The sequence below is a fragment of the Rhineura floridana genome, chromosome 10 (genome assembly GCF_030035675.1).
Source record: "Rhineura floridana isolate rRhiFlo1 chromosome 10, rRhiFlo1.hap2, whole genome shotgun sequence".
Taxonomy (NCBI): domain Eukaryota; kingdom Metazoa; phylum Chordata; class Lepidosauria; order Squamata; family Rhineuridae; genus Rhineura; species Rhineura floridana.
In genome coordinates this window covers 77805636-77833590 of record NC_084489.1, presented here as the reverse complement: position 1 = coordinate 77833590, position 27955 = coordinate 77805636, and the positions used below count along the sequence as shown (strand labels likewise).

Below are 27955 nucleotides of genomic sequence, written 5' to 3'. Positions count from 1 at the left end.
TGACATTAGAGGACCAAGTGACCTCGGTGGCAAAGAGTGCCTTTTACCAGCTTTGTCTGATAAGCCAGCTGTGGCCGCATCTGGATCAGCATAACTTGGCCACTGTAGTCCATGCATTGCCAACCTCGAGACTGGATTATGCAATGAGCTCTATGTGCTCTATATGGTACAGAATGCAGCAGCTAGACTGCTGATGGGGGCAGATGGCCAACAGCATATGACACCTCTGCTAAAACAGCTGCACTAGGCCAGGGTCAAGGTTCTCATGTTAATATATGAAACCCTGAGCAACTTGGATCCAGGATACCTTAAAGAGCGCCTGAGCTCTGACATCTCAGCCCAATCAGTGAGATCATCTGTTAGTTGTCCCCTGCGTTACTGAAGCTCAACTAGCCTCTACCAGAAGTTAGGCATTTAGTGTCGCTGGTCTCATGCTGTGGAATACTCTTCCAGAAGAGATTCGGCAGGCATCCTTGCTTTTGCCTTTCAGGCATCTCCTACAGTCTTTTCTACTGACAGGCCGATACAGCTTTTTAAAATGTTTTCTGAGTAGCCAGACGTTTTAGTTTTTTTTTTGTATTGTTTTGAAATGTTTTTAAGTTGTTGTATACCACCCTGTCCTGCAGAATGCAGTGATTGGTTTCATACATAAGGGATGAGGTGATCTTTTAGGTATCCTGGTCCCAATCTGTATAGGGACCAGGATACACCAATACCAGCACCTTGAACCTAACCCAGTAGTTAAGAAGCCTAGTAGCTAGTAACCATCGCCCTCCTTGAGCCCTGGAAAATCCCATTCGTTCAGTGAATGAAACTGAATGGCTAATCACATTGGCAGCTAAAGGCTTGGGCTATACCCCTATCATTGTTCTGTTCTATCAAAGACTTCCTCCCATGTTCTTTGCTGCTCCTCCAGTTTCTAGCACCTAAGCTTGCTAGATGCCAAGGAGCCGACAGTGTGATATTAATCACTGCAGAGTTTAATGGCATTTGACACAACTCCACAGATGAGTACAAACTGCTTTCCTAAGAAAGTCTGTGGGAACTGCATTGGATAGCATGGCTGTTCCAAGCTTCTCCATTTGACTAAGTGGGTGATTAATAGGCTACCTTCTTTCTTTTCTTTTCATTTCTCTCAAATTCTTAAGCTGCAATGGCCATACAAATTACTGAGTCGTAGACCCATAGATTTTCATTTTATTTTTTAAAGGTCAGAAGGTAATTTCAGGATTGTTACAGCCAGGTGTATCCTTTTATAGCCCAAGGTTCATTGCTGTTATGTCAAAGCCAGTCCTGGCAGCTGCAGTTAGCCTGTTTCTCCTGAATGGACACTGTAGGGAAGGGACATAGCTCAGTGGTAGAGCACTTGCCTTGCATGCAGAAGGTCCCAGGTTCAAGCCCCAGCATCTGCAGGTAGGACTGGGAAAGACCCCTGCCTAAAACTCCAGAGAGCCACTGCCAGTCCATGCAGACAGTATTAAACTAGATGGGCCAATGGATCTGACTCAGTATAAGGCAGCTTTCCTTGATCCTGAAGGATGGGGCTTGCCCCATCAGACACTCTATACAGTATATGGGAAGTCTGCTGTGCAGACTATTCAACCCATTCCAGTCATCCCTATTACCATCTGACCATAGGCTGAAGCAACCCCTGCAGCTGTACTATAGAACTGAGAGCTGGACAATGCCTGCCCTCGGGAAGACTTTGAAAATGGCATCCCAGTTTTGAGCACCCCTTTTTCCTCATTACCTGTCTCCACAGTGATGTTTACCAGGGGAGGGACTCACTTCCATCACATAATGGGTATCCCCACTTTACATAAATGGCAGCATCCCCATGGCAAAAATATGCTGCAGCCCAGAGCTTGAATTCTGCAGTAGATAGAAGGCTGTATATAATCATATACAGCAGCTGGCCCCCACAAAATTCTGCTGCTGCAAGATATTGAACATTTCTCCTGCTAAACTCACTGCTAATTCACAGCATCATGGCATGATAGCCCTGTTAATGATCCCCTCACATTTCATTTAATATGCAGCATGAATTGAAATGGGCTTTTAAAAAGGACACACACACACTATCAGCTAAAGAAGAGTAGCTTTTTAACCATTTCTGTTCATGTACCAAATGAGGTTATGGAATGGAGGAATGTTCTTAAAACATGGAAAGTGCTAGGTTGCTTGAGCCTATGGGAGAGAGTTCTGAATGGCTTAATGTGGAAAAGCCAGCATGTTGCCTTCCAGATGTTGCTGGACTACTGCTCCCATTAGCCATAGCCACCAGGGCCCGTGATCAAGTATGATGAGAGTTCTAGTGCAGCAGCATTTGGAAGGCACCACATTGGATACCCCTGGCTTAAGCTGTGGAAGAGAGTTTGCTTGGTTGCCATTTGGAAGCCTGACTTTGTTCCGCTTACAAGGAAATGCACTGCAGCAGTAGTGTTCAGCCTTTTCAGATCTGAGACACCCCCCTTTAGCACAAGTATGTATTTGAGGGCCTACTTTTTACCCCATATTTTTATACGGTGATATAGTCCCAGCAGAGGGTCCTACCAAATGCACCACTGAAATAGCCTTCCTTGGGTGATTGGATATACCTGACAGGGCAAAACTGCACAAAACATTTATCATGTAGTTTGACCTTGACTGTCAGTTTTTGCTTTCACAAATTGCCAGGGGATCTGATCTGGATCAGGACCCTGGCATGTGGAACAGAGGGACTTTAACTCTCCCCCCCCCGGTCCCAATCCAGGTCAGAGGTCCTACACTGCAGTTTGCATTTAAAGTAAGTTCCAATAGAAGCGAAATTGTACTACAGTTGCAACTTGTACTACTTTTAAAGAATAATTTATTTCATCACCTGCATCTCTTGAATTGCTTTGCCTAGGAAATCCCTGGCTGTGATAAACATGTTTTAAGGTGTCACTGGACTTTCTCTTGCTTTTGCTATTTAACCCCAACAATTTCAAATTTGTCAGGTAGAGCAATCCTCAATGCAGGAAGCCAGTGGAATTTACACGAACTGAAATTAAGCTGGCATACATTGCCCCTCTTTCAAACTCCATTCAGGAACAAGTGTACATCTCTCTTTGTCCCCATCCCACCATGCCCCAGAACACCCCATTTTGGGAACTTACCGTGGTGTCCGTTCTGCTGGCTTAAGTTCTACTAGCTGAGCCATGGCTGAGCTGGCATAGCCCTTCTCTCAGCAGGATTGAGGGAGTTATGCCAGCATATCCCTGGCTGAGCCAAGAGAAGGGAATTGTCAGCCCCAGCTCAGGCAGGAAACCCAAGATCCACTTATTCCAAACTCACTCATTCTGGCGAATCTTTGATTTGGCTTGCACTGTTAGTTGTAAATGGCTACAAAACTAGGTTATTGCATGTGCTAGCCATAGCAAAACTGAACAAATGGAATACCAATACATCATGAATAGCAGGAGCCTAGATTTGAGCAGCCAACATGATTCCCTCCATAAGTTGTTGAATTGCAACTTCCGTCTTCCTTGACTGTTGTCCATGCTGCCTTGAGGCTGATGGGAGTTGTAGTCCAACAACAACTGGAGGGCACCATATTGGCTATTCCTGGCCTAGGTGATGGGTCAGTTTCCATTCTCTGTGGTGGCTAAAAAAGACTGAAGCATCTACGACTATTTGGGGCTTCTATTAAACAATGTAATCCATGCCATGTAATTTTCAGTAAAGCTGAGAAAATGAGGATCATTAGCAGACCCATCACACCGTGACAATATGAATTAGGGAAACTTAAACACAGAATTATTGTGAAGCTCATGCAAGGAAGATCCCTTCTTATAATGCCAAGGCTGAGCTGAAGCTTGCAGACAAACAGGAGGCTTCATATTGAGAAAGGAGAGGCAGAAGGTGAGCTCTTTATTAGTAATTTTTGAAGGAGACAGGAGATGGAGGAGGAGAGGTTGTCTCTGAATAATGCCCTATTGTCTGCTCTTTAGCGGGGATAATTGTGGGGACTGTTGAGGACTGAACAGATGGAAAATAAAGTAAGCAAGCAACTTTGAAACATGATTTGTTGAGCAGATAGGAAATGGAGTCAGACAAGCAGCTCTACATTATTAATAGTATTATTGGCTTTGTCTGTACATTTCAGAGCTCAGATCTTGGTTTTGGTTCTGAACTATGGTTAGTGCAAACCATGGTTCAGAGTAGTTATTATTGATGTCTATATTGACTCAGCCAGCCTGTCCGTGTTTTCTGAGGGGAAGGCATGGAGACAGATAACCAAGGTTCAGTTGTTGCAGCTTAGCAGGAAGCCTTTGAGAGAAATGAAGCATTATGCCGTAAACTCTTTTAACAGAAGTCTGTATTATAGATGCTTTCTAGCTGTTTCTCTGTAAATCTTTGTGCATGCCTGTGACTTTGTTTTTAGCTTTGCAAAGGGATAATATCTTTGAAGATCAAAATGCTGCAATGCCCAAAAGCTCATTAGGGTTCCTTTCCTTGATAAGAGACACTGAGTGGGGGTGGCAAGGGAAAGACCGCAGTTCTCACTGAACAGCAATAGCAGGAGTCTTCGAAATGTCATTGCTTGATAATTCTCAGGATCAGCCAGCTCAGTTGTATGTAGTTAACCAGCAATAGCGCCAGAACTTGGAATGTTACGACTGGAGGCTTGGCTTAGCTTGGTGGGACTGAATGTGCTTGGATGTGGGACTGTAGCTCTGTGCCAGAGCATCTGCCTTGCATGCGGAAGGTCCCAGTTACAGTTCCTGATGTCTCCGGGTGGGGCTGGGAATGTCCTCTGTTTGAAACCTTGGAGAGCTGCTGCCAGTCAGTGTAGACAACACTGAGCTAGATGGAGCAATGTTCTGACTCAGTGGAAGGCAGCTACCTGTGCTCCTATATGTAACACCAGTTAATGTCAAAAGGCAGTCCAGGCCAGCAAGGCCAGTGTGTAAAGAGATCAGCAGGGCAATTTATTTTGCATCTGGAAAGGACAGTAACCAAGTAAGGGACAAAGATGTGGTGCAACACAACATTTGAAGGATGGCATAATTTGCTGAGCTGGATTGCTGCCTGACTCCTGGAAGAGCTGTGGTTTTAATCCACCTGTAGCTGAAGGAGACTGACAGAAGGACGGGACTGACACGGGCACTGGCTTGAGGGGTTTATTTCAAGACTCATGAATATTTATAGTCACATCCATTTGCAACTGCTTGGCATTTGCAGAATGAAGAACCTGTCTTCTCCAAGGATGGCAGGAAGTTCTTCTTTGTCCGAGCCATTCCTCAAGGAGGGCGAGGCAAGTTCTACCATATTGCCATGTCTACATCGCAGGTGAGAGACAAAGCTTTGGTGCTGTTAATTTCATTTTTGTAAGTGGGTGAGATGTAGTAGACCAGGTATGGAGAACCTGTGGCCTTCCAGATGCTGTTGTACTCCAGCTCCCATCAGCCCCAGACAACATGGGCAGGGATGATGGGAGTTGTAGTTCAACAACATCTGGAGGGCCACAGATTCCCTTTAATAGGCATGCATTGGCAATTTTGACAATGTAACATGTCTGCCGCTAGACACATCACATGCAAAATATCCTAGGAAGATGTGCATTGATAGTCAAACAGTGTTTTGCAAGAAATCTTATAGCTGCATATTATCAGTAGAATCTGGTGACATTGATACAAAAAGGGTTTAAATGGAAAACATTTAATACTGATGGGTGGGTACCACAGAAAAATGGGCAGGTCTCTTTTGATACAGGGAAGGTTTGAATGAGGAACAACTACAGCCCCTCAGGGTGAGGGTATGACTGGATAATGGAGGCTGCTCTGGGGGTGGGGAGGGGGCTTCTTTGGGCGCAAGCACTGAGGAGTTCAGGTGTAGGGTTGGTTAGATTCCATTAGCAGAATGAGTTTTTGTTCATGTTTTTCAGTCTTTTGTTACTTCATCTTCCGGGACCCAGAAAAGTGAGAACTAATATGGTGATGTGGTCAAAGTGATGGACTTCAACCAGGAAAATTCCCACTCATACTTACTGGTGACCTTGGGCCAGTCACTATCTTTCAACCTAGCCTGCCTCACAGGGTTGTTGTGAGAGTGAAAGGGGCGGGGAACTATGTAGCCACCTTGAGCTCTTTGGAGGAAAGGTGGGAACAAAAATTGAATAAATATGTAAATGCATTAGATTTCCCAGTCAGATCCAGCTCATCTGTCTTTGCTTTATCTTGGCCACATTTAGAGAGACTTCAGCAGCTCCCCACCCCCTTCTTGCCCTAGGGGGACTGACTGTGGTGTAGTCTGCGAATTCTTGAAACAGTGTTGTCTCAAGCATGAATTTGGCTCAATTTATTTATCGCACTTACACTCCCAGGACTTAGGAAAAAGAAAGAGTAATAAATTAGGGGGGGGGGTTAAAAATGCTATGGCAGAGACATAAGGGGAACTTGTTCTGAAGAAGATAAAGCAGATCTGTGTTGGATAGTTAGAACATCTTGCTCCATCTTTTTGAAATCCCTTTTTTCCTCTCTTTATCGGCAGCCTAACAGCAGCAATGACAACTTACAGTCAATCACGTCAGGGGACTGGGATGTGACCAAGATTTTAGGATATGATGAAAGGCGGCATAAAATGTAAGGAAAACCTTGTTGTTGTTGTTATCACCTTCCACACACATCTCAAGGCAATATACAAAATGCAATAAAAACAGTTAAAAGCAATACAGCAAATAACTGCAGATAAAAACAATACCAAGTAGACAACAGTGGCAGAGACCTATTCATTCAGCTGGGAAAGCTTGCCAGAACAAAATGTCTTTAATTGTTTCCAGAAAGTGCAGATAGTGGGGGTATCTCGATCAATAATGTCAAGCAGGCTTTCATTTCTTAGAAGGTTTAGTGGTGGCACGGTCTACCACTAATGGTCTGAGATTTAAAGCATAGGAAACTGGATCAGTGGAGCACTCATGCAGCCCAGAAGGTATTGCTTTGGACTGGGACCTGGGAGATTTATGCTTAAATACAGAAGCTAGGCCTTCCTTGCATTACTTGGGTCTGAAAAGTCTGAAAGTCTCCTCTGTGAAACGGGCATAAGAATCATCGGGCTGTCATGAGGACCTTCCTGTCAAATATATTTATATTGTAGGAGGCTCACTTAAATTATTTATACTGCTATGAAGTAAATTCACTAAATTTTACTTCATAGTAAATACTCCATAGTAAAAATAGTAAATTCAGGTCAGTGGCTTAAGGAGTGTTTTGGATATATCTCGCTTGGCCCTTTGCTTGCTACTGGTCGCATAAACTAATCCCAACTTATATGGGCTTCCATATTTTCCTATTTTAAAAAATACTTAAAGACATTCAATGCTGCAGAGCTTCTCTTTCGGAGTAGAGGGGGGGTGTCATTCTGCATAGAATTTCTGAAGCATTTGGGTGCATTTTCATCCAGCCTGAGTTTTTAATAGAACATTAGTTTAAAATCAGTACAATGGACAGCTCTCTTCCTATTGCTTTTTATAACCACTGAACAATAGAAGATTCTTTTAGCACTTTCCATCTGACAGCTGGACGGCTGCTACTAATTTTGTGTATTTATTTGCACGTAACTAACAATTTTGACACAAATTTATCATGTGTTCAACTGCAGTTTGGTGAACATACTGCATTTTCTTTTAAAATGTGAAACATCTGCACGAGATCTTTGATGCAGCACTGCCAGGACCACATTTTTAGGAAAACAAATTTAAACTTAGGTTTCTGATTGGTTTTCAGCAGTCTGTTCAGTCACAGGTCCAGTAATGTAGACATGAAAATCATGAACATTAAGGAAGTAATATGACAAAGCTGAGTATATGTATATATATTTTAAAATTGCCTGTTTCTTCTGTTCCTTTTACTATCATGTATGTAACCCACTCTGGAAATACCTACTGAAGGGTAGTATTTTAAACAAGCAAACAATGTTTTCATTTTGAAATTTGCAGCCATGAAGACCAGAGACTTTCTTTTAAACAAAAACTGGAATTATCAAGATTTTGACCAGAGCTTAACAGCTTCAGAATAATATTTTGGGGAACACATTGTCCCACCTCCATAGGTTTATGTCTATGCAGATAACACAGATGAAATACTGCTCCTAAAAATCTATTTATATTTTGTCTGCATTTTTTCTAGCTATTTCCTCAGCACAGAAGGGCTACCAAGGACACGACATTTATTCAGGTATGATTTATTTTCAGTGAAGAAACAATTTTCAGAGTTGTTTCCCCTGAAAGAGACTGTTATTGTCTCATGAGTAAAAGAACTAAATGCAGAGACTCAGGACCTAGAAAGGAAACAGGAAGTGCTGGGACAGGAAGTCAAAGAGAGTGCCCCGCCTTTGTTCTCTCTCCAGCTTCCCATGCATAGACTGGTGTGTGAACCCACTCAGAGCTGCATAAAGATCTTACCTCTAACCTAAAGTCTGCAAGTGCTTTGTCTTAATGAAATAGTTATCAGTTCTTCTTACACTGGAGCAGATTCAGTGCAAAGTGTGAGGTATACACACTATTGTGTAATGGAAGTGGGTGAGGTTTTTGCAGTCAGTTTCCAAAAGCTTTTACATGTGCCTTTCTTTTTTGAGAAAGTGACAATACTTATAACATTTTATGAGGAAAAAAAATCATTATTATAAAGATTTGCAAAATGGCAAGTCTTAGTCATTTTAGCCATCCTTTTGCTGCCTTTAAAAACATATTACCCCACCACCACCAAATTTTCTAGGGCAGAGGTTCCCAAACTGTAGTCCACAACCTTCATTCAGATGGTCCGTGGCATGTCCACATTAAATATTCATATTGATTTTTAATTTCTTCCTTTCTTAGATTGTATTTAATCGTAGTACAGTTGATTTCTATGAAATGCAAATTGTAAGATAATTAAATACAATATAATAAAAAAGAAGCAAAAAATTTATTTATTTATTTAATTAATTAATTAATTTGTATCCCGCCCTTCCTCCCAGCAGGAGCCCAGGGCAGCAAACAAAGCACTAAAACACTTTAAAACATCATAAAAACAGATCTTAAAATACATTAAAACAAAACAGCATTACAAACATTTTAAAAAACAACCTTAAAAAAGGGTTAAAAACATATTATTAAAAAAAATATTAATAAGCAATTCTGACACAGACGCAGACTGGGATAGGTCTCAACTTAAAAGGCTTGTTGAAAGAGGAAAGTCTTCAAAAGGCGCCAAAAAGATAGCGGAGATGGCACCTGCCTAATATTCAAAAAAATGCAATTAAAAGTCATGCAGCATTGAGCACAGTGCCTTACGATTACTACAACAGGCAGAAAACGCATTAAGTGGTCTGCCAAAACCATCAGCAATTCTCAAGTGGACCGGGAGGGAGGGGAGTTTGGGAACCACTGCTCTAGAGAAGACAAATAGACCCAAAGGCTTTCTGCCATCTTTGCAGGAGCACAAGTAGATCAAATACTGTGCTTGAGGTTAAAGACAGAACCCTTGTCATAGTTAGGAACACAAGAAGTCGCCTTATACCATTGGTCCATCTAGATCAGTACTGTCTACACTGACTAGACGTGGCTCTCTAGGAATTCTCCTACCTGGAGATGTCTAGGATTGAATCTGGGACCTTCTGCATAGAAAGCAGATGCTCTTCCATAAAGACATAGTCCTTCCTTGATTCTGCCCAGCAAAGCTGCTGTGGACCAAGCAATGACATCATTGCCAGGGGGGTTTACCCCCCCAAGCAGTTTTTCAAGAGAGAATCCAGCTCTTGGGTCCAATAATCCTGGCTTCTTGGCATTTACTGTATACACACGTGTTATTTTCTCTTCTTTTTTCCAGTGCCAATACGAATGGGAGCTTCAACAGGCAATGCCTCTCTTGTGACCTGATTAAGAACTGCACATACTTCAGTGTGTCATTCAGCCACAACATGGTACATTTCATACTAACTTGTGAAGGTAGGCTTCTCATATTGTCATGGGGATTTCTCACATTTTTGTATGCAGTTTTAACGAATGGACTCATTTTTGCAAGCTATTTCTCCTATGATAATGTTTGTATTACACATACTCCCAATATATACAATTTTGTAAACTCTGTTTGGTTGGAGAACTGCATTGCAAAATTCAGATAAATGTGAATTTCAAAGGATGGCTGTATTTCACCTCTCATATGGTTTCAGAAAGTGTGAATCTGACAGATTTGGCTTTAAATGTGAACTGAATTGAACTTCTTGCCCATCCCCACTTGAGAGTAAATCCCACTGAATTCAGTGTGGCATATGTCTGAGTAAACATACATGGGATAGGGCTGTAAATGTCAAAGTTGTTGTAGGGTTTCTGTTGCTTATAGCAATACAGAAGAGGGGGACTGAAGACACTTGAATGTTTGCTCAGGGCAAGCCAAATGTGTTGTTTTTATTCCGTGTTCCTTACCCATGTCACTGTTGAACTTGTTAGAATAAAATATTCTTGCTGGCAGGCATAGTGTTTATAGACTCTGCTGGTAACTACGTATCTTAAGCTCCTTAAAGTGTTTCCTGTGAAGTTTATGCATTCTCTTTTTACCCTGTTGGATACGCCTAGTAGATATAGTATGGGTGTCATTAAGGATAATCTTTAATATGAATAAAAAACGTGAACATGTGTTATGGTCAAGACAATTCCCGTCCACAAGGCTGCTTATGAAGAATTTTTCTTAATCCTCTTCTCCTTCCTTGTGGACCCCTCCAGCACAAGAATGTAATTAGTGTGACGGGGCAAGTTATGACCTTTTGCCACTTTTCCTGTGGCTTGGGAAATTTAAATTAGTTACTGATGTTTCAGAGCATGCCCAGCCTAAATCAGTGCGCTGCATTTTACATTATAATGGCCATCTTTTACACATTCACATTTGCTAGTTCCTATTTCCAGAGGACTAGTATCTATAATTCTGAATGATGCTCGGGTCATAAGCCTCCATTGTACATGGCTAGTGTAACTCCTTGAGGGGGGGAAGTAACTCATTTCCTTTAATCAAAGCAGCACTTTAAAACACAGGGCGGACAGGAAATCTCTTGCACAAACCCGAACCGTCACAAGTGCAGCTCCTCCAGATAAAACAGGATACTATTAACTCTCTTAATTTTTTAAAAAAGAGAACATCTGTTCTGTCACCCTTTAACAACATAGTTATTAAAGCAGACCATGATTAATTTAAATTGTCACTTGTGTGGATGTCGGCAATAAGTTTCTGCTTCCTCTGAGCAGACCAATCATTTGTATGTTATAAAATATTTCATTGTAGTGTGAAGCATCATTAATTTAATGTAAATTACCCTTAATTGTTCACTGACATGACGGAAAAATAGAAGAGGAGATGGAGAAAAGCGACTGGTGGCTTCCAGTTTAACAGTGACTTTTCCATGGAGAGAAGGTTGACTCCTGTGTCTCCGTGTAATTTATTTATTTATTAAATTTATATCCTGCCCTTCCTCCCAAAAGGAGAACTGACTAAAATAGTTGATTGTGCAGACTAGCAGTTTTGTCTGCTTGCTGCACATGTAAATATAGGAGAGGAATATGGAAAGAGGTATGACACAGGGATTGAGCTGTGCATGTTCAGCCTTGAAAAGAGAAGACTGAGGGGAGATATGATAGCACTGTTCAAGTACTTGAAAGGTTGCCACACAGAGGAGGGCCAGGATCTCTTCTCAATCATCCCAGAGTGCAGGACAAGGAATAATGGGCTCAAGTTGCAGGAAGCCAGATTTCAACTGAACATCAGAAAAAACTTCCTAACTGTTAAAGGAACCAATTCAGCAGAGGGTTGGACTCTATGGCCTTAGAGGCCCCTTCCAACTCTACTATTCTGTGCTTCTAATACACCTGGAGGCAGGCAAATAATTCACTAATGAGTTCCCCAACTAGGTAGAGCTGAATTACATGACATGGTAATAATTACCCTTTGAGGAAAGTTAGGTTGATTCCAGACAGCCTGTGTGCCTGATTTGTTTGCGCAAAGCTTGTGGGGAGGTTAGACAACACCAGCTATTTCTTGAGCATTCATTCTGATCAGTTTGTGGGGAGGTCATATGCATTGCAGCAAGCAATTGTTATCCCACACTTTCCAACACATTTCTCCCCCCACTCTCCTTATTGCAAAAAAGTCCCTTTGCGGGGGCGAGGTTTGTTGTGCAAGAGTGCCAAAGTAACTTCAGTTGTGCAACCTGGATTTGCTGGTATGTGATTGAATCTCACCCTAAAATAGTGCCAGTCTGGCAGTGCCCTTGGTGGAAGAGATAGTGACTGGAGTGAGGTGACCAAGACAACTTGGTGCCTGAGAGGGGATTTGAACTTGTCTCAAGCTTTAACCACTGGCCTCTACCCAAGAATCCAGTTAATTGTAGTTTGTGGTGAGGGTGCTGATCATTCTCTGTTAGAGGTCCCTACTTCCTATCCCTTCCAGAATTATAATTTCCAAGTTCTCAGAGTAGAGGAAATGACAGTGAAACCAGTTTAATTCACGAGCATAGATTTGCCCTAAATGGTCCAATTCCTTTTTGAAGCAATAAATAATAATAGCAGCTAAATCTCTCATTCATTGGCGATCACTCGTAAGATTGTCTTCCAAGATAAGGTCTTTATCGATGGGACACTCGTGGGCCAAGGCTTCCCAGTTCTCGATGCTTATGTTACATTTTTTTATATTAGCTTTGAGAACATCTTTAAACCTCTTTTGCTGTCCACCAATATTCTGTTCTCCATCCTTAAGTTGGGAGTAAAGTAGCTGCTTTGGAAGACGGTGATCAGGCATTCAAACAACATGGCCGGTCCAGCGAAGTTGATGTTGGAGGATCATTGTTTCAACACTGGTGGTCTTTGCTTCTTCTAATAAGCTAACATTAGTCCGCCTATCTTCCCAATTGGAGGTTGGCCATTATCAAAGGTGCTATGGACTTTGAAGAAGCACAAGTACAGGGCGAAAAGGACAAACGAGCTAAGCGGAAGGCACGTCAAGCAATTCCTCATCGTGACCATCTTCCATCTGGAAACCTATGTCCTCACTGTGGGAGGCTGTGTGGATCCAGAATTGGCCTCCACAGTCACTTACGGACCCACCGTTAAAGACCTTATCTTGGAAGACAATCTTACTCGGCCTCTATAGTGCCCCCCATAACAAAGCTTCAGGAATCTGGAGGTGTCAACACACGTACTGAGAACAGGAGGAAGGGGTTTTTATTTCCAGCTTGGTGAACGACCTTGGGTCAACTCATTATTCTTGAGTGCGTAAGTGCAGATGTTCACCCTCTGTGCCAGCCAGAATCTTTATTAGGTTTATTGTTTTCTGATTTCAAGAGACCTGTTTAACTTTTTATGAACAATTAAGGAATATTAAGTACATGCACCTATTAGGAAAAAAATTCAAAGCGAGGAAGAAGACTCAAAGTGTATAATATATTGCACATTTTAGTTTGAAGAAGAGAGTTCTCCCACCTGCCCCCCAAAATAGTAAAATGTTACTTTACAGAGAATCAACATTGTTTGTGTGACCTGCAGATTTGTTAAAAGGAAACTGAAATTACAGCTTTTTATTTCTGATGATTTAAAAATAAGTTTCTAGTCCTCTTGATTGTAAAGAGTGACTCCAGTCTGTGTAAGAATGAGCAGGAGATTTGCACACTGAGGAAAGGGTATATTTATTTATTTAAAATCTTTCTTAACTGCCCTTCATCAAAGGATTCCAGGGTAGTATATAAAAATATGAGTGAAATTAATTCATACAACATATACATACAATGTGAAAACAGCAATAAAAAATATGAGACAAAACAAAAACTCCAAAAGCTAAAAAAAAAAAGATTAAAAACAATTCCAAATGTACAATCTAAAATGCCTGGACAACTAGAAAGGAGTTCACCTGGCTCTGAAAGTTTGTAACATCAGCAAAAACGTAGGAAGGATATTTCAAAGTTAGGATGCCACCACAGAAAGGGCCATCTCCTTTGTGGAAAGATAGTGTACCTCTGGAAAAGACAGTTCTTGGAGCAGGATCTCTCTCTAGAAGATCTTGACTGCTCCTTCGGGTATTTTTTAAACAGCTAGTTTGTGGTGCTGCTGGGGAGTTCCACACTTGAAATTCCTTGCAATCTTTTATAGCCTAAAACAATTGTCAGAACAACTCCTTCTTGTTGCATGAAAATAAGGTAGCATAGGTGGTGATTATTTTTGCTTTGCTGTATATGCACATGTGGAAGAACATAAGGAACATTCTGCTGTATCAATCCAAAGACCCATTGAGTCCAGCATTCTGTCCTCACAGCGGCCAACCAGATGCCTATTTCCGGGGAAGCCCATAAGCAGGACTTGAGCACAACAGCACTCTCCCCACTTGCGATACCCAGCATCTGGCATTCGGAGGCATAATGCCTCCATCAGTACAAGTAGAACATAGCCATCATGGCTAGTAGTCATTGATAGCCTCATCAAGAAGTATGTATGTGAACTGGGGGGGGGGCACTGACACAAATGCCTTAGAGGCTTAGAAAAGCAGTTCAAGTCACTGTTTTTATATCTGTGATTGCCAGCACATGCCACAAACATCTGTCTCTGGTACTGATTTTGAAAATGCCACTGATGAGACAGATCTTTTAATTACAGCCAGTGGCTCAGAGACACTCCTGGCGCCTTTGTTTATTAGTATGATAATATGGCTTCCGTGTAACAACTTAGGTGCTTGGATGCATTAAGTTATAAATAATGCATGGCTTAGCAAATAAAGAGATCCTGGGAGCTGTACGCTGGGGTGAGGGGGCAGCATGGCTGTTACCAATTATCATACTTCTGCAGCACCTTTGAGTTCACCCTGTTTGCAGCTGCCCTTTTAAATCATTCATCGCTGCTTAAGAGATGCTCTGGTGGAGGCTGGCCCAGACAATTTCAATTTTCATTGTTTACATAGTGGGAGTTTCACTTCTAGTTTGAAATTACCTGCTTCACATATTGCAGCTGAGCAGAAGAGAGCAGTGTTTTCTTTAACATTATAGGTTTTTTTTTAACTCACTCCTCTTCCTCTCTCACATTACAGGTTCTGTGTTTGGTAACTCTCACTGAATACCGATTAGTCACTGACATAATTTCCATAGGCATTTTTAAACAGAAAAAGCATGCAAAGTGCTTCGGAAATACAACCAGGGGTTTCTCCAAAAACACTTGGCAATGCTTTAGGTTTTTTTAAAATTGGCTTATAGTCCTGGATGTGCTGATTAATATTTATTAATTAAACAACTATATAGAAAGTGTCACTATTTTAAAAGAGTGCTTCCCCACTGATATCAGTGGGGAAAATATCGAAAATGTGAAAGCATGATCCTAATGCACTGGTTTGTTTTCTTTCAAATTACTGGGCTAGGATCCAGAGGGACCTGTGTATACACATGCACACACAGCACTTCCACCTACGCAAAAGTAGATAGCCATTTTCCCATACACTGCCAGCCATTTTCCTGCACAGTACGTTGCTCTGGGGGTCCCTGTACCCTGAGGGAAGTGGGCTTTTCAGGGCTGGAGGATCCAGCTGCTGAACAAGAGATACGAAAGCCAGTGCGGAGGGGTGCACGCATGTGTGCACGTGCACAAAGCTTTGGATCCTGGTCACAGTTTTATTTCACTTATTTTCTAGGCAGTAGCTTTTTGTTAATATGGCTCAGTTACTTATAGATAACAATCTGTTGCTGTTTAGCAGGATCATCATAGCCTTCCACATGACACAGCCAAATTAATCGCAGCCTTCTTTCTCTAACTGCAGAATCTGGATGCGGCAAGCAGTCATTTTACATGCTTTTTGAGAGCACTGTGTTCTTCTTTCTTGTACATAACAGCATTGCCATTGCTGGTTTTCAGGATTATATTAAATTGGGGAAGTGAGAAGAAAATAAGCAGAAAGAAAAGTTATTATTGTTTGCAGGTTCAAATTTATCAGTGATCTCCACCCAGAAGCAACATACATGATACACACACACACACTCATGCATTCCTTGATATGCAGAGGTATATTCTCCAGCCTGGATCCAAAAAAACTGTCCGCAGAAGCTGAAAATGTGAGCTTTTGCCCTAGGAATGCTAGTGCAAGCATTAGAGGGACACTTCTCCCACTGCAGTGGCACAATGTATTACTGCATGAGAAACACAATGAATAAGGAAGATATAGGCTGTATCATATGAACTCTATTGGGCCACAAAAAGGTCTTGAAAAAGAGGTAGTGCGAAATCTTACACAAGAGTTTGCTGGAATGGAGGAGCTCCTCTGGACTGGAGAGGGCGGATGTCACTTTTTTTACACAGTGCTCTTCTGCTGGGGTGGAAATATCCTTTCTGCGAGCAGAAGAGACCATCAGCTAGTGCAGAGAATATGACTGTTGGATCCAAGGTTCTGTCTTCCACCCCATACATTTAAAGCACTTGGCTTCCCTCAAAGAATCCTGAGGAAACCTGTGTGCTTTTAATGTATGGTGTGGATGTGACCTCTTATCTGTCACTTCACCATGAACACAGCCACAAGTTGCTCTTCAGCAACAACAGCTTGTTTGATGCAAAGCACAGCCTGAATAAACAAGAGTTGCTTCCAGGTTCTTCTTTAGGGCTTGGAAGCTTCAGTCATAGAATGCAATCATACTCATCTTCATTGGCTACCTGTTTTGTTTCCTGGGCTCAATTTAAAGTTCTGGTGGTAGCTTTTTTATTATTGTTGTTGTTGTTGTTGTTGTTGTTGTTATTATCATTATTGTTATTATTATTATATCCCGCCCTTCCTACCAGCAGGAGCCAGGGTGGCAAACAAAAGCACTAAAAACATTAAAACATCATAAAAACAAACTTTAAAACACATTAAAGCAAAACATCTTCAAAAGCATTACTTAAAAAAGCTATCAAAACATCTTCTAAGATTAAAAACATTTTTAAAAAGAAAGTTTAAGAGCATATTAAAAAGCAAATCCAACACAGATGCAGACTGGGATAAGGTCTCAAATTAAAAGGCTTGTTGAAAGAGGAAAGTCTTCAATAGGCACCGAAAAGACAACAGAGATGGCACCTAATATTTACAGGGAGGGGATTCCAAAGGGCAGGTGCCACTACACTAAAGGTCCGTTTCCTATGTTGTACAGAATGGGCCTCCTGATAAGATGGTATCTGCAGGAGGCCCTCACCTGCAGAGCGCAGTGATCAACTGGGTATATAAGGGATAAGACGGTCTTTCAGGTATCTTGGTCCCAAGCTGTATAGGGCTTTGTACACCAAAACTAGAACCTTGAACTTTTAGAGCCCTTAACATCCTTGGGCCAGGATACTTTCCCCTTTATGAAACTCTGAGCCTTGTGATCAGCTTCAGAGGCCATGCTGTCCATCATAATAGGAGACAAGGCAGCTAGGCATGGGGTTTGAGGTTTTGTTTGTTTGTCTGTTTTTGTGATCAAGGCACATTAACATTATTTAAGGCTCTGCATAGGAAATATCATTATAAAATATGAAGGAGGGTGGATGATTGAATCTATGAACTTCCCTGTGTTCAGTGTGTTTGAGGGAGGAGTGTGCACGCACATTTGGGAAAATAGAGGGGTTTCAAATGCAAAAAAAAAAAAGCCTGCCATTTTCTAGTGTTCATTTCAAGTCCCATGTTTATCTGATATTAGAAGGGGAGCTCGAAACTGCATTGTAATTTGAGATGCACATGTCACTGAATTCCATCAGATGCCGTCTCTTGATGCAAAATCATTTTGGCCTCTTTCATTGCATGTAATATCATGTAGGAGATCATCTCTGAAGCTTCAGCTAGATAACTATGAATAACAAAATTACGTTTGCCTTTGCTTTTCCATAGTCTACAGATGATTTTTGTTTTCAACCCAGTTAGTATAGGATATAAGAATCACTTTGTTAACGAAGAGTTTTTTCCATTAACGATGAACGGAAATCCAAGTTACCTCATCAATCAGATGGAACAAATCTAGTCATCTTCACTTACTATCAGTACCATATAAATGAGGAATATGTTTTACATGAAAAATTGAACAAGCATGCTAACAGAATGTATATTTTTCTTGAGAGACTGGTAAGAACCACATCAGTGAACTAAGTGGAAATAGTTTTACCAATATAGACAATTCCCCTCCTCCATTTATTAAAGATAATTGGAGATCTTATTCCAACAGGTTATTTGTAGGAAATATGATAATCATGCTAATATTTCCCAGTGTGTTGATAGTTTTGTCATTTTAATAAAATAAAATAAAACCCACAGAGAAATGTGATCTCTTGCTTTTGAGGGTATTTTTACATGTTGGGACCCATAGACTATACAAAGTGACTGATAATGTTTGCATGTGTAATGTTGTAACTATAAGATTCACTGTCTTCCCAATCTGTCTGATGAAGAGTTCTATGTAACTCAAAATGTTGCCTATATATACTTCAGCTGTGGGCAGCTTGTTTGGCACTGAATTACATATTCTGGGAGGAAGGGTGAGATATAAATTTAATAAATAATAATATTTATTTTATTTATTATTTGATTTATATCCTGCCCTTTGTCCCAGTAGGAACACAGGGCTGCATACAAAAGCACTAAAAGCACTTTAAAACATCATAAAAACAGACTTTAAAATATATTAACACAGAACATCTTTAAAAACACTTTTTAAAAAAAGCTTTAAAAACAACTTTTTTAAAAAATAAAAGGTTTTAAAACATATTAAAAAGCAATTCCAACACAGGCACAGACTGGGAAAATAATAATAACCTGTTGAAATCAAAGTCCCGCCGATTTTAGTGGGTCTGCTCTAAGCAAGAGTTTATTGTTTTAAGAATTAGTCTTCTGGTCTGGGTGCATTATAAGATTAGTATATCTTCTCATTCCTCATGTCTAGTGTGAATATACTGATATAAGAATATAGAGGGTTAATCCTACTGCTATCTAACTTAGAAGCAGGTGGCACTGGGTATTGTGAGGACCATTAAGAGAAGTCTGGAATCAGCAGAGTAGCTGAATGATGGACGTTGTGACCTCCAAGTCCCAGGCCCTTATAGGACACCCTGGGAATTTCACAAATCCAAAAAATGTTCTCTGTTGATCTCAAAGATCACAGTGCATGGTGATAAAAGAGGCAATTTCTTTCATAAGACCATCCAAACTGTTTAAGGCTTTACTGTATTTTTACACCTGCATTATGAAGCAGGAATTTGAAGCACCTATGTTCATCTATAATATTTTTTTACTGCACCCATTTTCCCCATGCCTTTGCACCATTGCATCTGAGAGAGAATAAAATGCCAACCCTTACATGACATTTGAAATTGGTGGAGAGTGGACATAGTGGAGAGGCCATCAGAATTTTGAGAACCACATGTTATAGCCCTGTTAATGACATTAAGTGGGATTCAGACTTACTCTTGCTTAAAGCAGACCTACTGAAATCAGTGGGACTTTGATTTCAGCAGCTTTACTCTAAGTAAGACTAAGTCTGGATTCAGTGCATTGGTGAGGATACAGGTTCTGATGAGCTTCCCAAAGGGTTCTTCTTGCAGAACCCTGTTTTCACCACCTCTGTAATCTGGGGTTGGGTGTGTGTGGAAAATAGATAGCCACAGAACTCTCATACATTTTGATCTGGAAATATATATTCCAGGGATAGTTCATCTCTGACACTGTTGCTCCTGTTTCTTTAACAGCCACGTGGAAAAAGATTCTTGCAACTTGCCCTGCCATAGTGTTGTAGAAGTTTCAAAATGCTGTACCTCTCAAAATACTTCTACACCAGGAGTGGGGAACTGTGGCCTTCCAAATGTGGCTGAACTACAATCCCCACCATCCTTGGTAAGCATGGCCAATGGTCAGGGACAATGGGAGTTGTAGTTCAGCAACATCTGGAGGGCCAAAGGTTCCACACATCTGTTTGACACCATTGTTCATAATGAACACACTACAATGTACACTTAAGATGGTTCACGTATACTGCTAAAAAGAGTGTGTGTTTGAAGACTTGTATATCACTCAGGCATACTAGTCAGGGAACTAAGAGTGGCTGGTGATAAAACCCAGTTTCCCTCTGCAGGTGTGAAGTTGTCTAGCCTAGTGGCCAGGTGTGAAGGAGGATAAGTTTACATAATTGCTATGTAAAAGAAGGGATTTTGACAGTGCAGTTTGTCAGGTATGGGTGAGAAAAACTGCTCACTTGCTGAAATTCACAAACTATAGAAGGATGAAAAGGATGAATTGTTTGCTGCCCTGGGTTCCTTCTGGGAGAAAGGGTGGGATATAAATTTAAATCATCATCATCATCATCCTACTCCCGCCCAGGTTAATAAATGGGAAGGGCTGTAGTTCAATGGTAGAGCATCTGCCTTGCATGCAGAAGGTCTCAAGGTCAATCCCCAGCATCTCCAGGTAGGGCTGGGAGAGACTCCCTGTCTGAAACCATTGAGAGCTGCTGCCAGTCAGTGTAAATCAAGTGGCCAGCAGTGGCCAGCAGTGGCCAGGGATGATGGCAGCAACTTCTGGAGGGCCAAAAGTTCCCCACAACTGGTGTAGACAATACTGAGCTAGATAGATGAATGGTATACAGCATCTTCCTATGTTCCTAAAAAGAATTGTGTTGGTCAAGCACTTACCACTGAAGCTGGTAGAGATACAACAACAGTCTGGAGTAAGGGTCACTTATGTTTTGCTGGTGCATAAACAAAGGGAGAGCTGCCATTGGCTGCATGTTTCCAAAATTGTCACATCTTCTGTCCATTCTGTCTCCTGTAAACAGTATGAAAAAGAGCAAACTGAAAGCTGATTTGTGACAGAATGTTTCACGGTCCATGTAATATGTTTAATCATCAAGGAGCTTATAATTTATATTCCTGCATGCTTGAATTTATGGGTTGGAAAATTTAATTCATATGCACCAACATTTCACAGATGAAAAGCAGGCACTCTTGAGTATTTGTGACACTCTGAGTGGGTACAGATGTACATGCTTTCTTTCTCCTGCAGTTCAGGCTCATTGTAACACATTTGACAGACATGCTGACATGTTTCTTTCCTTCCAGGTAATCAGTGCTGTGCACAGCTCTGTCCTGCTGTAAATACACAGAACCAGTTTCCCTTGAGCTTGAGCAGGGAAAGAAAAATATATACCTAAGCAAAATGCAGTGAGGTTACCGTAGGCCCACCAATCAAATGGTGTAGGGCTATACACATGCGGTCTTTGATGGCAATGGTCACTACCTGAACACACACACACCTTCCATTCTCTCCCCTACCTCCTTTTCATTGTATTAATTTCCCTTCCATTTCCTGTCCTGCAGTGGTTTCTGAAGCAGATGGGCAATAGCAGCTTTTCTTGCTGTTTTTAGCAGTAAACTATATCTAGCAATATGTGAATTTTTAAAGCTTCATTTCTCGTTAACACAATCCATTCGGTGTATAAAGATGGAAATCCTTTGTGTGGTATAAATTGCATGATATTAGAATTGTCTAAAAAAGCAAATGATTTTAATTATGTTTGCACTAATTAAAATATTGACAAATTAGAGAAGGCACACTGAGTGCTCCATTGGGAAAGGCTGTCTGTCTTACATGTCTTTTTATTTGGTGGATGCTAATTGTCCTTGGATGATTTGTTGCTTAGATCAGCCTTCCATGAAATGTAATCCTTGGCCAGCTCCAAGGGATTCAAAATGAGGCTCCTAAATATAATTTTAGATGCATCTTTTTAAATGCAATGTATTTCTTTCTCTCTGTTCTCAAGGTCCAAGAGTTCCAATAGTAGCTGTATACAACGTATCAGATATGCAAAGTAAGTAGTCATCACATGGGGGAGGGCAGGGGAAAAGAGAGGGGGGGCATTTCAGATTTCAATGTTTGGGGAGAGAGACATTTTTAGAAAGGAAGGCAAGGTTCACACCAGAGATCAAAGGCCTGCAGACAGAGAGAGAGAGAGACAAGGTAATGAACCATTTAGGGGGGTTGCACTGGAATGTGAGAGGGGAGAGATTGCTTAGAGTGTGGAAGTTTAAGGAAAGGGGGGCTGGGGACTTGAAGGAGCCTTGAATAACAGTTGAGGTAGTGGGTGGGAATGTTGACAAATTGGAGGAAGGAGGGGGAAGGTAGTGGGTACAGGGGATATAGGTGGCCCTTCTCAGCAGCCTAGTCTAGAGCCTGTGATTTTCATAACATAATGCTGGCTTTGACGATGATGCTGGCATTAAAGGGAGATCCCCAAGTGATCCACAGACAAAAAAAAAATTGAGTTGTGCTGAGTTTAGGAGATGACTTCAGCAATGGGAGCAAATTCTCTCTTCACTCCCTCTTCTGCCCCACCAAGGCAGCTCCAGTTCAGGAGAACAATGTCTACAAACAGAAGCAAAGCAAAGCAAAACAAAAAAGCATGAAGGCTTAGAAAGTAAGGAATTTTCACTCACTGAAAACTTTTGCAGCACAAAATCAAACCTCTCAAAAGTTCAGCATAGAACAACTTTAGAGAAAATGCATTTCAGAATGAGAGATGGGGCAGACGAAGCGGAAGGTGGGGTAGGGAAGCCAAGGCTGTGGAACAGCTACTCAATAACCCTCTAAGCAGGGCACTCCTAGCAGTTTCTTCTCAGAAGCTCGGTGGGTAAATGCGTATAGGGATGATGTATAATCAGATACAGGCAAACGCAAAGCTTTGCTGAATTGCCTCAATTTGCATTAGATTACCTTGTTCCTCACTCTTCTTCATGCGGTGCAATCTTGCCATATTGGATAAAGGAAGCCATTGTGGTGGCCTCTTGTTAGCAAAGTTCTATTTATTTCATAATACGGAGCCACATTAAGGGAGTATTCTGCAGTAATCAGATAACTGTAAATCCCACCAAACATTACGGTGTGCTTACATTTAATTAAGAGCCAGCTATTTGTACTGTGCAGACAAGAGTTCCCAGTGGTCCTAAGGCAGGGCAATAAATTGAGAATTCTCTGGGAGAGATGTCAGTCTCCTCTTGTTTCTTCTGCTTGGCTCCTGTCTTTTCCTGATGCAATTATATGAGCAAATAGAATGGCTTTTTGGGAGTCCCTGCGTGGCCAGCCTCTTTCTGCTGATAAAGCTAATTGTGCAAGCCATAATTAAATGACGATTCTAACATTTAACCAGACTTAATAGTCTGCTGCTTTGGAGCTTTCACAGGGCCTATGATTTCAATAAAGATGAGAGGAGGCTTTTCAGGAACAAGTCTAAAACACTTATTGAACCATTCAACCCACTTGCTGAAATATCTATGGGAAAAACCCACATTGATTGGAATTGGCAGGCTTTTGTGTTATAGCTTCTCCTTTTTTCATTCACTGGAGGCAACCCCTTGGGCCCAGAACATGATTGTCAAGTTGCACTTGGATGGAGGGGGAAGGAAGCCATATTTTCTCTATTGTTAGCGTGGTCCAAGCATAGATTGTAGTCAGGCGGGGGAAATGTGTACATAAATGAAAATCCCCCCACCATCAAGTATGTGCAGTAATCTTTGTTGCATCTTCACTATTTTGCAAATATGCTTACAACTGAAAAGTGTGCCAGCCAAGTAGAGTTTAACTTAGGGTTATTCTGAGGACAGAAAGCACTGCTTTTTCTTCACAAGCACACTGAATGTCAGCTTTTCCTTTGGACCTTATGGATTCTGTGTTTCTGAATTCCTGAATGCAGTTCCCTGTCAGAGTATAAATGATGTGTCCATATGGTCCAGTGTCTCGATCCAGTTAAGGGCATACATGTGAGGAAGTGTGCTGTCAACAGTAGTGCTGATCAGCCAGTGAGGAATGGGTGAGGATGGTTGGATTTAGTGATTCCCTGCTCCCAGTGGTGGCTGGTGGCTCCACGTCAGTAGGGCAGTGGAATCCACTCCAGGTTTTAGCCTGAACTTTCAAATTACCTTGGACAGCTCCTTGAAAGTTCAGACTAAAACCTAGAGCAGATTCCACTACCTCACTGACATGGAGCCACCAACTGCTAGTGCCTGCCCCCCTCTCCTTATTGATCTATTGATCGACTGAAGCAGCTCACAGCAATTAAAACACTATAGATTAAAATCATAAACTACAATTAGTAACAGTTAACTGCAGCAATTAGTCCATAACAGCAAGAGAAAATAACGAAAATAGTTAAGGTAATAGTATATGTCAAGCACCTGATCTGTATATGTTACTAGATTTTATGAAAGGGGCGTGTGCACATTGAAGTTCAAGAATGGTGGTGTTGGTGGTGATTATTTATGTCATATATGAACCACTTCCTATGAAGCATCTCAAAGCAATTCCACAATACAATAAAATACATAGACAACAATTGAATATATGAAAAAGAATTAAAAAACATTACATATATAAAAACAATTACATATATACAAAAACAATTTCAAATTCAACACAGATACCAACTGGGATAAAAATCTCCACTTAGAAGGCTTGTTGAAAGAGGAAAGTCTTCAACAGACTCAGCAGACTTTTTGCATTGAGCTAAAAAAATGTTCCTTTAAGGAACTTATCTCCTAATGTTACTCTCTTAGGTTTCCAATAGCCATTATATTCCAACATTTAATTGTCCATTTTGCAGATATTGTGCTTGTGTTTCTCTGCTGCTGCTCCCAGTTCTGCGTAACACAAAAATTAATTGCTGTTTATCAGTGTAGAATTAAACTGATTCCTTGTATGACAGGTGGGGATTTCTACATACATATACCTTCTATTCTTTCAGAACTCTTTGACCTAGAAGTAAATGAAAAAGTACAGAAGACAGCAGCAGAAAGACAAATGCCCAAAGTGGAATACGAAGAAATCAAGATTCATGATTACAGTAAGTTGCTAAAATTATATTGTTATGCATTTTTGTGTCTCTTTTTAATTTTCACCAAAAAAAAAATCCATGGAGGCCCTATCAGGTTCAAGACTGTGGTCTGCAGGGATGTGGGAGTGTTAACGCCTTCTCTTCAACATAGACCTGACAAAACCTGCTCCCTTGAAGCTGTTGTTTGTCCCAGAATGTCCGTGTGAGGCAAGCAGCTTTTTTGAGAAGGGTGTGTTTTTTGTTAGGACTGCAGTAGGAAGCAAAGACTTTAAAAAAAAAATGCTTGCACACCACAGTCCTGATCCTGAATGCCACTCTCCCCATCCCACTCCTGAGTTGTTATTTAAAGGGGGGGGCACATTAAATGCAACCAGGCATATAAATGTATCATCAACTTTGATCCTTAGAGTAGGTATGCACTAATTGACAGAGGTGTAAATATATAATGAGAGTAATTGCATGATTGTTTCCCTGCGACCTGGCTATATTTCCAAGGCCAGCCTTAAATGCTGAATTATCCCTGCCCACACAGCTCTTGTTTGGTATATACTTAAAGTCACATGTTGTTGGCTGTCCTGGGGCTAATGATACAAATCAGTTATCCGTTAGCAATTCTGATGGAATAAATTAATTAAACAAAAGTGTCATGAAAAGATTGCAAAGCAAACCCACTTAAACCTATTGGCTAATCTTGCTGTTAGCTGCACTGAAAACACAGCTAATACCTAATTTAATTGCCAAGCTTTTGGTAAACTGCACTGTAGCTAACATTTGAAAAACAAACCAAAACAGGAAGGGTCTCCTGCAGCAAATATGTTTATGCCGGCACCAATATGCACCCAAAGAAAAGAAATATGAAGCACCAGTTATTCCAGGGCACACGCCTTCAACCAGTGAGAACAGGTGCTATTCTTGCAAACTGTTCTTTTAATTTAGTTCATCCAATTAAGTCTTTTTGGCTTCAGTTTATTCTGCCAGGACATGTGAGGTTGCAGTCAAACTCCTGGAGTTTCAAATGCACAGGAGAAACCCTTTGTCTTAAAGCCCCTAAAGCAACAAAAGGGAAAACAACCTTCTCCTGCTCACAGTGGGGATATTTCCATTTCATGTTGGCTCTCTCATTCCCTTTCTCCCTCCCCTGGTGCATCCAAAATATTGCTTCATGTTGCTGCAGCTCATCGCCCTGCCTGAAGGGAGAAAATAATACATACCAGTGGCCACTAATTGCATGTTTGGTACATGACCAAGGATCTCATAGCACATCTTAGCTTCAGATTCCTTGTCACCTTTGATATTGGAGTGCTCTTTGAAGCCACACATTCTGCTACAGTGTTATTTGCCAGGCTATTTTATCAAACATCATTTTATTCCCACAGAGAAGTGTCACTGTGTTACCAGAAAAAGAAAAATATTGTTCAGTGTAATGACAACCTTCCCACACTTAAGTGCTTCCCCCTGCCTTTCTTCTCTTGCTGTCTTTATCCAGAATTGCCAATTCAAATTTCAAAGCCAGCTGTCTTCAGTGAAAATGTGCATTACCCCTTGCTTCTGGTTGTGTGAGTAACTTTATCAATTATATAATTATCAGGGGATATCCAACCAAGGTTGCAGTCTGTTTGTTGCTGAAAGACACATCTGGTTCGTACACAGCGGAGCCTGGTGGCTCCATTTCAGTGGGGCAGTGGAATCCACTCTGCGCTTTAGCAAGGTGCTTCAGTACATTGGACAGCTCCTTGAAAGGTTGGACTTTCAAGGAGTGGATTCCACTGCCCCACTGCCATGGAGCTATCGGCCTCTACTGCTCGTACAACTGCCAAGTTTTGATTTTGGGCATGTGAGGGCAGGGGACGGACCCAGACTTGGCAGAGCCAGACATAACTCTGGCTAAACAAGAGTAGTTCAGGATGGCATAGAGCATGTGGGAGGCAGAGCCATTATACAATACAGGAAACTACCATACCAGATCAGGATCATATGTCTGTGATAGATACTTTGCATGCAGAAGGTCCCAGGTTCAAGCACTGGCATTTCCAGGTGTGTCTGGGAATGCCCCCTGTCTGAAACCCTACAGAGTCATTGCCAGTCACTGCAGACAATGCTGAATTAGATGGTTCCAGTGGAGGCTGCTCCATTAGGGCAAACGGGGTGCTGCCCTCGGCCCCACCTGCCTGCTTGCCCTCTTACAACCCGTCCAACCATTACTGGAGCAAGAAATGCCAGCCATCCAAGGCACCAGAAATCATATTGCAAACATATGTTGGATAATGGAACGGACCAAGGAATTTCAGAAGGAAATCACCCTGTGCTTTATAGTTTACAGCAAAGCCTTTGGTTGTGTAGAATCATGAAAAACTATGGAATGCTTTAAAAGAAATGGGGGTGCCACAGCATCTGATTGTCCTGATGTGCAACCTATACTCTGAACAAGAGGCTACTGTAAGGACAGAATATGGAGAAAACTATTGGTTCCCCATTGGAAAGGGTGTGAGACGGGGGTGTATTTTATCACCCAATTTGTTTAATCTATATGCAGAAAATATCATACAGAAAGCGGGATTGGACGAAGATGAAGGAGGTGTGAAAATTGGAGGGAGAAATATCAACAATTTAAGATATGCAGACAATACCATACTACTAGCAGAAACCAGTAATGATTTAAAACGAATGCTGATGAAAGTTAAAGAGGAAAGCACAAAAGCAGGACTACAGCTGAACGTCAAAAAGACTAAAGTAATGGCAACAGAAAATTTATGTAACTTTACAGTTGACAATGAGGACATTGAACTTGTCAAGGATTATCAGTACCTCGGCACAGTCATTAACCAAAATGGAGATAATAGTCAAGAAATCAGAAGAAGGCTAGGACTGGGGAGGACAGCTGGAGAGAACTAGAAAAGGTCCTCAAATCCAAAGATGTATCACTGAACACTAAAGTCAGGATCATTCAGACCATGGTATTCCCGATCTCTATGTATGGATGTGAAAGTTGGACAGTGAAAAAAGTGAAGAGAAAAATCAACTCATTTGAAATGTGGTGCTGGAGGAGCGATTTGTGCATACCATGGACTGCAAAAAAGACAAATAATTGGGTGTTAGAACAAATTAAACCAGAGCTATCACTAGAAGCTAAAATGAT

The 27955-nt window shown here is 41.2% G+C and overlaps 1 protein-coding gene across 8 annotated transcripts in view; it reads left to right on the top strand.

The window, feature by feature from the left end:
- Positions 1-27955, top strand: part of DPP6 (dipeptidyl peptidase like 6) — a 717188-nt gene that overhangs the window by 673739 nt on the left and 15494 nt on the right. For all 8 annotated transcript variants that reach the window (XM_061587127.1, XM_061587128.1, XM_061587125.1 and 5 more), the window contains exons 13-19: positions 5206-5313; positions 6514-6605; positions 8148-8195; positions 9828-9946; positions 21757-21804; positions 24730-24828; positions 26306-26375. In XM_061587127.1, coding sequence (XP_061443111.1) covers positions 5206-5313; positions 6514-6605; positions 8148-8195; positions 9828-9946; positions 21757-21804; positions 24730-24828; positions 26306-26375 — 584 coding nt within the window. The remainder of the gene's footprint in view (positions 1-5205; positions 5314-6513; positions 6606-8147; positions 8196-9827; positions 9947-21756; positions 21805-24729; positions 24829-26305; positions 26376-27955) is intronic.